Raw genomic sequence first — 13,116 nt, 5'->3', positions numbered from 1 at the left:
TACGGGGTGGCTAGGAACCTCAGGGCCTAGGGTCCGAATCCAGCATGTGGGAGTGTTCTCCAGAGTCACAAGTCCTAGGGTCTTGCCGTGTTCCCCGGCCTTGATACCGTCCCCACAATCCACCGGTCTCCCCACACGCTGGAGTCTGGATATTTACTTCCAGCAGTTTCAAAGATGCCCAAGTCATAGACCATTTGAGTTTCGTTTTTCTTCTTCATGATCTTCCTTCTTAAATATATAAAAATAATTCGATCTGTTATAAATAGAAAACAAAACAAAGCAAGACCTACTTCCTAAAAGCCCTGAGAAGCCTCAGGAGGCCATTACAAGATGCTCATTTTACCTGACTTTGACAGTGAAAGTGCTCGTGCGTGATGGTCCCGTGCTGACGACCGCGTGTTTGTTTTCCTGGCAGGTGTGTCCATTGCAATGTCGTGTACTCTGACGTGGCCGCTCTGAAGTCTCACATCCAGGGCTCTCACTGTGAAGTCTTCTACAAGTGTCCTATTTGTCCCATGGCGTTTAAGTCTGCCCCAAGCACACATTCCCATGCCTACACTCAGCATCCCGGCGTCAAGATAGGAGAACCAAAGTAAGTCCTGCCGCCTTCTGACCTTCATGCCACCGCCTTCTCAGTGATTGAGAGGAGGGCCTAGTTCTGTGGGCTAGAGAACAATGTGAGAACGATGCCACCAGGAAGATGTCACCGCTCCAGGAGGGACAGCTGGTAGCTCCTCACTCCCTAAACCCGTCCGCTCTTTCCCGGGGAAGCCTCCGGCCGAAAATGTCACTTATCATTTATGCCCTTCAGTTTCCACGAAGCAAGTGAATATTTATCAGTTTTGTTCTTTTTCTTAGGATGATTTTAACAAGTTTGAGGGGAACTGTAACATACTGTCATCTTTCCTTTTTTTCTAACACGGTTTCTTATAGGATACACTTTTTATCATAACATGATACGAAGTCAGTTTAAAACACTGGATACTGAATTTAACTTCATAACCAGTGTAAGTGCTTGATGAGCAAAAGCAGATTTCATTTTTGTCTTAATCTTGCTCCTAGTTTTGTCAGTTTTGGCTTTGTTGAGTCTTTAATGACGAAGTGGTACTTGAGCAGACCTGGGCTGCCTGCCTGCGTCACAGGCAGTTAGCCAAGACGAGGGAGTGTGGGCTTTGGATTCCGAGTCCTACCACCCAGCCCCCAGCCCCCAGCTGTGAGGTCTGGGGCCATCACATGCTCTGTTTCAACATCCATTTTTCTCTCCCATAAAGTGAGGGTAGTGCTTATGGCCCAGAGTTTGTGTGAGGCTGAAAGGTGACATTTAAAATGTGGGGCACACAGTAGTCCCTCTCTCTGGAGCACAGAGGGGCTCGGTGGCTTTGGTCCTTTCCACATTTCCTCTTTGTTGCGAACACAGCACTGGATTAGATGCTCTTGGTGAAGCTCATTTCATTCCCGTGTTATTTATGGCAACGTGGAATTTGATTGTTGCGTGAGGTTAGATTTGCTGCTCGAAGCTCTTGGTGTGCTTTGCCCATAACTCCATAATCAAGGAAGTAGAGGGAAGATGTGCAGATATGCCAATGTGTGTCTGGCTTTTATGGTAACATTGAGTTTGGGAAAATATTAATGACGGAACACTATAGGAGTGTTTACTAAAAAATGAGGATAAAGTTTGGAATTCTGTTCTAGGAAGACCTTCACTCTGATCTCTGTGGATCCTCGAAATGAAACAAACTGCAGATATAACCTGGTATCTTGACCATGAAGACGCACTTCAGTGAACTCTGAGGTCTTCACTGTTCATGGTTGAAAAGCTTCTAGGCACTAAGGCAGTGTCTTGCCCCCAGTTAATACAGTTTTTAATTTGGTTCTTTATTCAAATAAATAAATAAAACATTACTGACATCTGGAATAGCAGTTGTTACCTAGGAATACAGGGCAGCACCTGATTAAGATAAGCTAAAACAGTAATTTTCCAGGTTGAGTAATGCATAGGAAAAAATTATTCCAGTATTTTCCTAAAATTATTTTTGCTACAGTTGTTCTTTAATAAGTACCAACTCTAAAGATAGGCATCGACTAGTATGTTTTAAATTGTAAAACTAAAAGAAAAAAAAATATAGGTGAAATATAACAAAACTGCCAAACCAGTGAACTTTAACTCAGCTGCATTCATATAGTGAGTGGGTGGTGGTGCTTGGCCGAGGCGAGTCCTCACCTGCAGCCTGGCTGGGACCCCAGGGGCTGCACGTCGGGCTCCGTGTGTCACGACTGTATTACAGCGGGCCTTGAGATCCTTCGTCCCTGCCACCTTTCCCCATTCAGGCTCCTGTAAAGCCTTGCTGTGCCTGCTGGAATGCTACCTGGCCTACACTTGATTCAGAAGCTTCCTTTTGACATTAAATCCATCTCTGCTCTGTTTATGTAAGCCCCCCAAAATCAATAGCCCCGACTACACTGGAGACTCAGGTATTGAAATCTCCTAGCAGGATTTGGTTCACAGGTGGTTATGCAAATGACTGAACATTATGCAAATGGTGTGCATTAATTTTTTTAAAGATCAATATAAAAATAACCCTCCCCCATTTTCTTTAGAGACTACATGGGGTCTAAAAATATAGCCCCATAACGTCCTGTCGTCCCAGCACCTCAAATTGAAAAGCGCACAGTGCAAGATTTCACTTCTGTATTTTTTTAAGATTTTTATTTAACATTTATGTAGTGTTTCTTATGTGCCAGGCACTGTTCCAGTGCTGTGTTTCTTGCTTTTCAGTGTGTGGTCAGGTTGTTACCCTTCTGTCTTCCGATAAAATTGTGAAGACCCTTTAGTCTTTTCTGGGAGATTCCAGATTCATTTTGAATGTCCATTCCTAGATTTCATGGTGATAGAGTTTTGTGTCTGTTTTCGTCTTTTCCTTGACGTCTAATGAACAGTAGGTTTTTTGCTATTTTGTGCCTTCCTTTTATTTGCCACTCTAAATGTATGTAAGTGGAGAAGCGAGACCTCCAAAGTCTAGAATTATGTAAGAGACAGAGCGTTTCTGAATCAGTCCCTAAGAAGTCAAGCATGTACTAAATTGTAACAGCGGCATGGTGGAAGGCTTTGGAGTCAGATGAGGCTGAATTTGAACCATGGCCCTGGGATCTGTGCAACATCCAGCAAATTCTCTCCTCCCTGAGCCTGTCCGTGACATGGCTCACCTGTTGGAGGCGTGGGGATTGTTTGTTGCTCAGGACAGTGCTTTGCACTTAGTTGGATTCGGTCAGTGGTAATGAAGGAGGAGGTTTGTGGCAGTGATTTCTGAGCTTAGAATCTTTGGTTCCATTTGTTTTTACATTTGTTTAGAGGGTTACACACTGTTCTAGAGAGTTTGGGTTGCTGTAAGTTGGACCTGAGTGTGGGTATTTGGTTTTAGCTTTCTTTTTTCCCCGTCCTTCCTTCCTTCCCTTCCTTCCTTTCTTTTATTAAGTAGGTTTTTATATTAAGGTTTTTATTAAGTTAGGCCCACCATGGAGCCCAACATGGGGCTTGAACTCTTGAGATCAAGACCTGAGCTGAGATCAAGAGTCACTCAACCGACTGAGCCACCCAGACGCCCTGGTTTTAGCTTTCATTTTCTTTTTTTTCCCCCCTCCTTCCCTTCACCTCCCCCCTTCTCTCCAGGGGACTACCGCCGCCCCTTAGTCTGGTTATCCCACCATTCCCTCAGTCTTGCAACTAGGGTAGGATTCAGTCAAACACACAGGTCTGGCTTTCAGAGCCCTTTGCAACTCTACAGGACCTCCCCCGCCATTCCCACAGCCTGCGGATCCAGCCACACTGTGTTTCTTTCTGTTCCCTCACCATGCTGTGCCCAAGCGTTTGCCTGCATACAAACAGGCCTCGCCATCCTGCCTGGCTTACCCCCCACTGTCCTGCCTGGCTTCCCCCCACCCCCCCACCACGCCTGGCTACCTCCTGTGATTTTCTTCCATTGTAGTTGGACAGTTTGCTCCATCCTCATGTCCTAACTCGTGTGTGTGAGGTTCATTTATTTGGGCTTTGTTTTTTAACGTGAGCACCATTTTAACGTTTCTCAATAGTTTCTGTCCTACAGAAAAGTTGGAAAACTCTACAGATGACATCCCTCCACCCAGATTCCCCAGTTGCCCGCATTCCTGACATTTACTCCCACCATTTCTTTCTCCATGTGTGTGTGTCTCTCTCTTTCTCTCTCGTTGAAGAATAATGGGGCAGCATGACATAAATATTGGAGTGTGTTCTGCCTCTCCTCCCAAAAAGGTCACCCATGTATGTCACCCCCGTTGAGTCCTCCCAGTCAGAAATTCGTGCTGATTACATTACTGCTCAATGTGTAGATCCCATTAAAATTTCTCTAATAGTTGAGAAAATGTCTTTTTTTTTTTTTTCTTTTTTCTTTCATGTTCAAAATCCTATCCAGGAACATGTTTTGCATTTAATCGTCCTGTCTTGTCAGGGTTCTTCCATCTGGAACGGTTGCTCGGTCTTCCCCCGCCTCTTATGTCTTTGGCCATCCGAAGAGGCTTCCAGCCCCTCATTCTCAGGATGACCCCCGTCTGTCGCTGCTTTCTCGTAGCTGGACGCAGGACATATACTCTTGGCAGGAGGCTCCTTGTTGTGTTCCATCAGAGACAGGCAGTGCCCATGTGTGCTTCTGGCAGCGCTGCTGACCCCCACCATCTAGTCAAGCTGGTGTCCCCCAGACCTCTCTGCCATATAGTCACCACTTCCCGCTTTATATGCGTTAGCAGTTTGTGGGGCGGTGTTCTAATATTATACGAGCAAACTGTTCCTCAGAAAAATGCTTAAGTAAATCTTTGCTATTCAGTGGAAAGCAAAAAAAAAAAGTCAAAGCAAACAAAACCCCTCCCCAAAGGAATGTAGCATGAATAAAATGGGCCATGCCATTTTCGTGAAATAGTGCTTTCGAAAAAAATGTAAGAACAGAATCCTGAGAAAATTCTTAGCTTAGCTAGTAAATCTTCATTCTTTTCCTGGGGCTATTATTTTTTTCTTGTTGCTCTGTGGTAATTCCAGAAAAATCAAGAAGAACAGACAAGCAAAACAGTAAGAATACCTGTAGTACCATCTGGCAGAGATGATGACAGTTGTGTAACCTTCCATGTCTTTTCTGCACCCTTAAAAAAATGTGAACGTATCATGCATACTGTCTTGTTCCCTGTTGTTTGAATTTCCACGAAAATCTTTCCATTCACTGGTAATGTGTCTGTAGCATAATTTGTGAAAAATGACATCGTTGCTCTTACTTCACTACTTGATGTTACTGCGTGTTTGGACTATTTTCAATTCTGAGCTATTTTAAATAGTGAGGAAATGAACATCCTCGTCACACTTGGTACAGTTAATGATGGCACCCCATGTGGTGACGTCCTGAAGTCCTTGAAAGTCCCCTCCCCTCCCCAATCAAGTGTGCACTAAGTTACTAATATGTCAAGACGTTGTAAAAACATGTGCCGCTGAATCCCGTTAAATTTATAAATTCTGTGTGGGAAAAGGAAAAAAAAAGTTAAATCTGTCATTTATTGACGGAGAACTATGAAGCGAGATGTGCTTTCTGAAGACCCTGAGAGGAAAGACCCGTGGTTTCTAGAGGCTTTCCTTTCTTTGGCTTTGCTGTGCAAATAGCAAATGGAATCTCAACTCTGCTTTTTTCATCTCTGACTTGTACCTTCCATCAGTGTTTCTCTGCCATTTTCCTCAACTGCTCCCTAGGATTCTTTGTGCCTGTTCTCATAGCTCTTCAAAGGGCACAGGTGTCCCTAGGGTTTCCCTTGAGGACCAGGAAGACCTGGGGCAGTTACGGGAGGAAGGGGACCTACTGTAGGCATATTAAGTGAGCAGCGAAGCCCCTGGGGGTGGAGGTTGGTGGCTGGGGAGTCTGGTACTTTCCCTCCTGCCTGAGCTTCAGTGGAAGGTCTTGATGGTTGGATGGGATTATGTGCAGAAGGCTCAGGTCTATTGGATTAGTTTAGGGAGGCAGCTTGGCAGTAACATCAGGTATGGAAGTGTAACGGACAGTATTTTAAACCATTTTAAGCACAATAGATGTGCAAACTGAAACAACAGTTGGTTCGGATTATTTTTCTTTCTCTTTCTTTCTGTCTTTTTTTTTTGGCGGGTGGGGGGTGGTGGTGTATAATTGTTTACTGGTGTAGGGCTTTCTGTGTTGAGAACGTGTAGAGGAATACTGCAATTCAAGTGTAAAATTGCCCCTAACTCGAAAAGAAAACTTGGGACAAGTAAGATCTTACGTAGGCATCGGAGCTGAACAGCCCTACTTAGTTCGTTAACAAATGCTTTCTCAAGTTAGGGGACCACCACCCAGCTGCGTTCCTTGTCTTCTCTTAAAGAATACGTAAAAAAAAAAAAAAAAAAAAATCAAGAGTGCTTTTGCTCTGTGTTAAAGTAACTAACGAGTGAAGATCTTGTACAAACAAATATCCTCTATAGATCTGTAAGTAGTAAAATGGTCATTAATTTAGACTTCTATGCAAATGTGGTTGAATGCGTCTTTACTCAGAATGCGATCTGCACTTGAGTGACGCCAGTTGCCTCTAAAAGTTTGTTTCAAAGCTAAACTGTTTTGTTCTTTTTACCGTGTTTATGTGTTCTCGCTGCTCCTGCCACCTGAATTCTTGAGATGAGATGTAAAGTAGCAGTTCCTTTGGCTTCAGAGACGAGGGCTGACTGACATTTCCACGCACTTCTTCTGTTTTAGAATAATATATAAGTGTTCCATGTGCGACACTGTTTTTACCCTGCAAACCCTGCTGTATCGGCACTTTGACCAACACATCGAAAACCAGAAGGTGTCTGTTTTCAAGTGTCCAGACTGTTCTCTTTTATATGCACAGAAGCAACTCATGATGGACCATATCAAGGTGTGTGCGCATCTCTTGTGTCCTTTACGTAAATTGCAGACCCATTCATTGATCATAAGTCAAGGCAGCGCTGCAGATGAAGAGAAAGCGTGCATGCTGTAGAGGGAAGGGATGGATGCTGGTTGTTGGTACAGAGCAATTTACAGAATACTGCCATCATATACTTGACTGATGCTTTTTATTCCCGAGTCCCAATCTGCATGCGGTGAGAGATCAGTGCAGAGTAACAAATGATTCTCAAAGAAAATGTGTTAGGGTTCTTTTTTTTCCCTACATGTGAAAATGATGACTCTGAAGTTTACTTTTTCTGAGAAGTCTGTGTTGTATAGGATTTAGAAATAGACAGGGACTCTGACGAATTGTGTTAATTCGTTGTAAATATTGGTGTATTTAGAAAAATAAAGGTTTTCCCTTGAGATTATGTAAGCGGTTAATTTACATTATAATTGATGCCCCTGGATCTTTTTTTTTAGTCTTTTTTTCTATCAAGGTTGCATGTAAATTGACAGTAAAATGTGTAGGATATAGCAGTGTCTGGCCCCTGGCAAGTATTCAGTTAATGAAATGAATATATGTCCAGTTTGGATAACCCCCACCCTCCAAGCCCCAAAAGGGGCACCTAAATCTCTTTACAGCCTTTTAAGCTCATGAAGGACAGTGCTTAGTCCTAGCCTCTTAACTGCCCACTGTGAAAGGTTAAGCAATTTTATTCCTGTGTGATTAGGAGATAATATCCATCAGCTCTCAGAGCTTAAAGTGACTTGACTTTTTAAAAAGAGAAGGCAACGGCGGCCCGATATCATGAACTCCATCTCTCTTCCTCTTAGTTCTTCTCTTTTTAAATATGGGATACAAGAAAGGTGAACAGATCAGGTCTCTGAATTCGTCTAGTCTCATCTTAGTTAAATGAATGGACTGTTAATCCTTGAAATTTCCTGTGTTGAGCATATGTGAGCTCACGTAGCATAACTGCCTATTGCAAAGAACCTAACGTCTGCTCATTGGAGGGTCTGCTCACTGGCGGCCGGGCTAAGGTAGTGGCTCTCTGGCATTCCTCTGGTGAGTCAATGCATGGGAGATACATTTCATCATTATCACTTAAAGTACACAGTAAAATCCTCTTAAGATATTTTAAAGGTTTTCACTAAAATTACGAAACTGTCTTGACAACAAATACTTATTTAATGAATGATCAGGAAAAAAACAACAACCCTAAAAACTGCTCATAAAAATGTAGTGACATTGGAATTAGACCCAAATATTTTAACATAGTTTTTAACGGGGGTAGGGGGGAGAAAAAAGAAAGAAAAGTTACTTCTTAAGAGGCTTTTAAGGTATTTGCTTTCTAGAACTCATGTTTACATCTGGAAGTGGGGTCATCGACCTTGTGGTTAGGGTCTTCCTTGTGTTAATAGTGAATTTGGAGGAATACAAGGTTCCAAGAATAGAGACTGAAGAGGAGTGGCAAAATCCTGTGGCCACAAGGACGAAAGAATTGTTTTTATTCATCTGAACCTTTACGAGACTACATGATACGAAAAACATTGAGAATACTCACTTATATTCTCATTTCAAGTATGTCCTATACATTTAAAATATCCTGCCTTTATGTGTTTGGGGATGGGTAGGAATAAAGTTTTGGGGGCATCCTATTTTTGTTTTTATTTTTAAGATCTGTATTAGTTCTTGTGAGTTTATTTATATCACTTAATACCTGTGCTGTTCAGTTTTTCTTGAGGAAGAAATTAAGAGAAAAGCAGGACAGGAACAGTGTTCCCTGCCCTCCGTATGTATTCATTTAAAGGTAGATCTTTATTTGCCTAATTTAATCCAGTTCGTATCATTTTTTCTTGCAGAGTATAGATTTATTCACTGTGTGGGATTCCCTGTATGCATGTTGGCATTTACATTTAAAGCAAACTTTCAAGTTACAATTGTTCAAGTTATTTGTTGTTACAGGACCTAAGGAAAAATCATTTCTAAAAGAATTAGGTGGTATTTCTTTTATTTAAAAAAAAAACCTTTGCTTTTAATAAATGATATTACTTTTACTTCATGATGTGAAAATGGAATGATGTAAAGTAGAAATTCCCATTTTGGCACACATGGCCTTGTCCTCTTGTCACGGCAGAACTTTTTGCCGCTTTCCTGTAATTCTTAGGGCACAGTAAGGCCAACTCACAGAAGAACACTTCAATACATGAGCCTCTCCTCAACTTCTTAGTTCGTAAAAACATATTTGCCTAGAAACTTAGGAAAAGTTTACTAGAAGATTTTGGGTTTTGTTTTCTTTGGGCTTTAAATGGTTAAAAAGGTAAAAACTTGGCTTCTGTTTTGAAAAAGGCCATTGGAAACCCCAAAGTCTCTGCCCTGTGGGGTGGCAGTGCTTGGATTTTGGCTGTCCCGAGATCACATCTCGCCTCGCCGCAGATTTTCATGTGCCCAAGAACATGAGACGTTTTCCACCCAGGCCCTTTTTTATTTTATTTTATTTTATTTTTAAGATTTTATTTATTTATTTATTTGACAGAGAGAGACACAGCGAGAGAGGGAACACAGCAGGGGGAGTGGGAGAGGGAGAAGCAGGCTTCCCGCAGAGCAGGGAGCCCGATGTGGGGCTCGATCCCAGGACCCTGGGATCATGACCTGAGCCGAAGGCAGACGCTTAACGACTGAGCCACCCAGGTGCCCCCCCCCCCAGGCCCTTTTTTAGAGACCAGTTTGAGGATCCTCTGGATAGACTTGTCACCCCTGCTCATGAGAAAATTATTGAACCCCCTTTTGCCTTCCTGGGTAAGACAGTGAGGAGGGTCGGCGAGTTCTCTGCACTGACGAGAGGTGACCTTGCCTGGGAAGGTATGATGGAGAGTACCCTGAGGGAGCCGCTTCGGACTCAAACATTCAGGAAGGAACATGGAGCCGGGATCTACTCAGTGCGGACCTGTGGGATGTAGGAGGTCTAGAGCCCTTGAGGAAATGTGTGTCATGTGCCTTTCTGTAGGGTTTGTAGGTTCAGGACTCAAGCCTGAAGGCTGGCAACACGAGAAGGCCTTGTTCAAAGATAAATTCTACACTGAGGCACAGACTTACGTGCTCCCTTTTTTTTTTTTTTGACTCTGCTTCTAGAACACAAACAAAACAAAGCACACTGATCTTTAGAATCACATGGCACCAATTTTACCCCAGTAGAATTTGGAATCCTTCGAGTTTAAGTGGGATAGCTGTTGTGGCTGTTATGTTAATGATAATAAACAGCTGAGCAATTGTAAGAGGCTTTTTGAGTATCTACTGTGTAAGTCTGGGTGGTATCGGTAAGAAGAGATAGATCGGGATAGGATGTAGGGATATTGACGTTACCCCCCAAAAAACCCCAACGAAAACCCAAACTCTTAAAATGGTCCCAAGAATGTGGAAGGTATGAAAGGGAGGGAGAAGGCTTTGCTCTTGTCTCAGGTGCTTGTGAAAGATGGTTGGCTGGGGGTCTTGAACACCTACCCGTGCATCAGCCTAGTCCCATGCTTCTGGGTAGGTGTGAAAGTAAGCGTCTTCTTCCCCAGAAAGAGTCTGTTGCAGAGAGGACTCACTGGTTCACTGGGGGAGGATAGACAGCCAGGAATAATTTAGACGCCATGCAGAAGGCTTTTTTTTTTTTTTTTAAGAATTTAAAAATGGCACAAGCAAATAAGCTTTCAGAAGTTATTTGGAACTAGAAATGCATAATTTAGAGCAACCATAAAAGTTAATTCCCCTCTATCTCTTTTTAAGTATATATTTTGCTTAGATTTTCTTCTTGCTCTATTAAGAAATGTTTCTGAATGAATATAAAATCCTTTTCGAATATCTGTAATGTGTTAAGAATAGTCTACATGTGCTTCTCTCCATGGTAACCATTTGTGATAGATCTTTCTTCTCTTTTTGTAACATAGTCTATGCATGGAACATTGAAAAGTATTGAAGGGCCTCCAAACTTGGGTATAAACTTGCCTTTGAGCATTAAGCCTGCAACTCAGAATTCAGCAAATCAAAACAAAGAGGATACGAGATCCATGAACGGGAAAGAGAAATTGGAAAAGAAGTCTCCGTCACCTGTGAAAAAATCCATGGAACCCAAGAAAGTAGCCAGTCCTGGCTGGACGTGTTGGGAGTGTGACCGCTTGTTCACACAGAGAGATGTTTACATTTCCCACGTGAGGAAGGAGCACGGGAAGGTAAGAGCAAGAGGCCACCCATGGGTGCGAGGAAGAGCACAGGATTGGCAGACCTCTAACACTCGGGTCCTTGGTCGGCTCTGCCACTAATTAACAAATAAGGAAGAAAGGAGAAAAAGAAATTGATGTTTGGGAAACTGTTAGGAGTATCTGTATAACTTAATGTGATTCTTTCCTGAGTTTGGTAGTGAGGAAGGGATACCTCATCCTTCCTTAAGCTATCCAGGAGAAGCTCTGTAACTCAAAGTCACTGAAAAATCTGAGTTGCAATATTTATATATACTCTTTCTCTTTTTTAAATAAGTACACATCTCCAACTAATAGGGATTTTTTTTTTAATACCCTTTATTAGACCTCACGAAACCAGCAAGACAATTTTGTAATATTGTTCCGGCAGTCTTTTTTTTTTTTTTTTAAAGATTTTATTCATTTATTTGACAGAGAGAGACACAGCGAGAACAGGAACACAAGCAGGGGGAGTGGGAGAGGGAGAAGCAGGCTTCTTGCTGAGCAGGGAGCCCGATGTGGGACTCGATCCCAGGACCCTGGGATCATGACCTGAGCTGAAGGCAGACGCTTAACGACTGAGCCACCCAGGCGCCCTGTTCCGGCAGTCTTAAAGTTGGTTTGTTTCAGTTAGGATCCAGAACGAATCTGCACTGCATTTGATTTTTGGAGAACCTAAATCTCTTATTCTGTAGTAGCCCTCCCTCTATTTTATTTTTCTACTTGCTGTTGATTTGTTGGAAAAATTGGGTTACACGTCCTGTAGATATTTGTGCACATTTCTGGACGTGGGTAATTGTTTCCTTTTGACATTGTTTAATTTGCTTCTCTTTATCCCATAATTCCTAGAAGTTTGATTAGATCAGGTTGAATTTTTAGATACAAATAGGTGTATTATTTTTGTATCGAATCCTGAGGCACCTAATACCAGCTTCTTTCTCTTAGTGATACTATGATCCATCATTGGGTTTAGATACAGCATGCTTTTATTTATTTATTTTTTAAAAAGATTTTTATTTATTTATTTGAAAGAGAGAGACAGCGAGAGAGGGAACATGAGCAGGGGGAGTGGGAGAGGGAGAAGCAGACTTCCCGCCGGGCAGGGAGCCTGATGCTGGCTTCCATCCCGGGATGCTGGGATCATGACCTGAGCCGAAGGCAGACGCTTAACGACTGAGCCACCCAGGTGCCCCCAGCATACTTTTAAAGAAACCATCTTAACTGCTTTAACTTAAGGCAGGAAAACCAAATCGTTTTCTTTGGGGAACCTGTGTAAAAAGTACCTAGGAATTGGCTTGTAATTAGTATACACTAGATCCTTGAAAAGTTTATTAAATTAGGGGTCTCTGGGTGGCTCATTTGGTTAAGCGTCTGCCTTTGGCTCAGGTCATGATCTCAGGGTCCTGGGGTCAGCCCTGGGTCAGGCTCCTTAGTCAGTAGGGAGTCTTCTTCCCCCTCTGCCCCTGCCCCTCTCCTGCTCATGCTCATGGGCACGGAGCGCGCACTCACTCGCTCGCTTGCTCACTCTCAGATGAATAAATAAAATCTTTAAAAAAAAGTTTGTTAAATTAAGTGTTTCAAGCATTACTTCATAATCTCATTGATACTATTTTATTTGAGCAGCTCATGTGGCTGACATGTTTTTATTTGGTCTGACTACACTTAATTCAGTGTCTCCTCACGTAAAAATGACTTACTTAACAGAATATATATAGCTCTGCTGGCACATGGCCTACGGTAATCATCGCACCTTTAGGCTCTCCAAGTGGGCCACGGCATTCCAGAATGTTCATTGCAAATATGGGGTAGTTTTTAAGGGGCAGTACTTGGTTAATCTACTGCATGAATACACTACCTGTAGTTATCTTTCCAAGCCTGATGTGGTGATTCTAGGAAAAGGCTTTTTTTTTCTTGGCACCTAAACTGGATTTTACAAATGCTAAAACAGGAGCAGACCTCAATCTAGTAGTCCAGT

The 13,116-nt window shown here is 42.6% G+C and overlaps 1 protein-coding gene across 7 annotated transcripts in view; it reads left to right on the top strand.

The window, feature by feature from the left end:
* The window catches only part of ZNF532 (zinc finger protein 532), a 106,663-nt gene that overhangs the window by 67,625 nt on the left and 25,922 nt on the right, over positions 1-13,116 (top strand). For all 7 annotated transcript variants that reach the window (XM_034996102.1, XM_034996108.1, XM_034996104.1 and 4 more), the window contains 3 exons: positions 416-592; positions 6,765-6,927; positions 10,854-11,135. In XM_034996102.1, the coding sequence (XP_034851993.1) occupies positions 416-592; positions 6,765-6,927; positions 10,854-11,135 (622 nt within the window). The remainder of the gene's footprint in view (positions 1-415; positions 593-6,764; positions 6,928-10,853; positions 11,136-13,116) is intronic.

The sequence above is a fragment of the Mirounga leonina genome, unplaced genomic scaffold (genome assembly GCF_011800145.1).
Source record: "Mirounga leonina isolate KUSES-001 unplaced genomic scaffold, KU_Mleo_1.0 Mir_93, whole genome shotgun sequence".
Classification (NCBI taxonomy): domain Eukaryota; kingdom Metazoa; phylum Chordata; class Mammalia; order Carnivora; family Phocidae; genus Mirounga; species Mirounga leonina.
The sequence above is the reverse complement of the archived record's forward strand: the minus strand, read 5'-3'. Positions and strand labels throughout refer to the sequence as shown.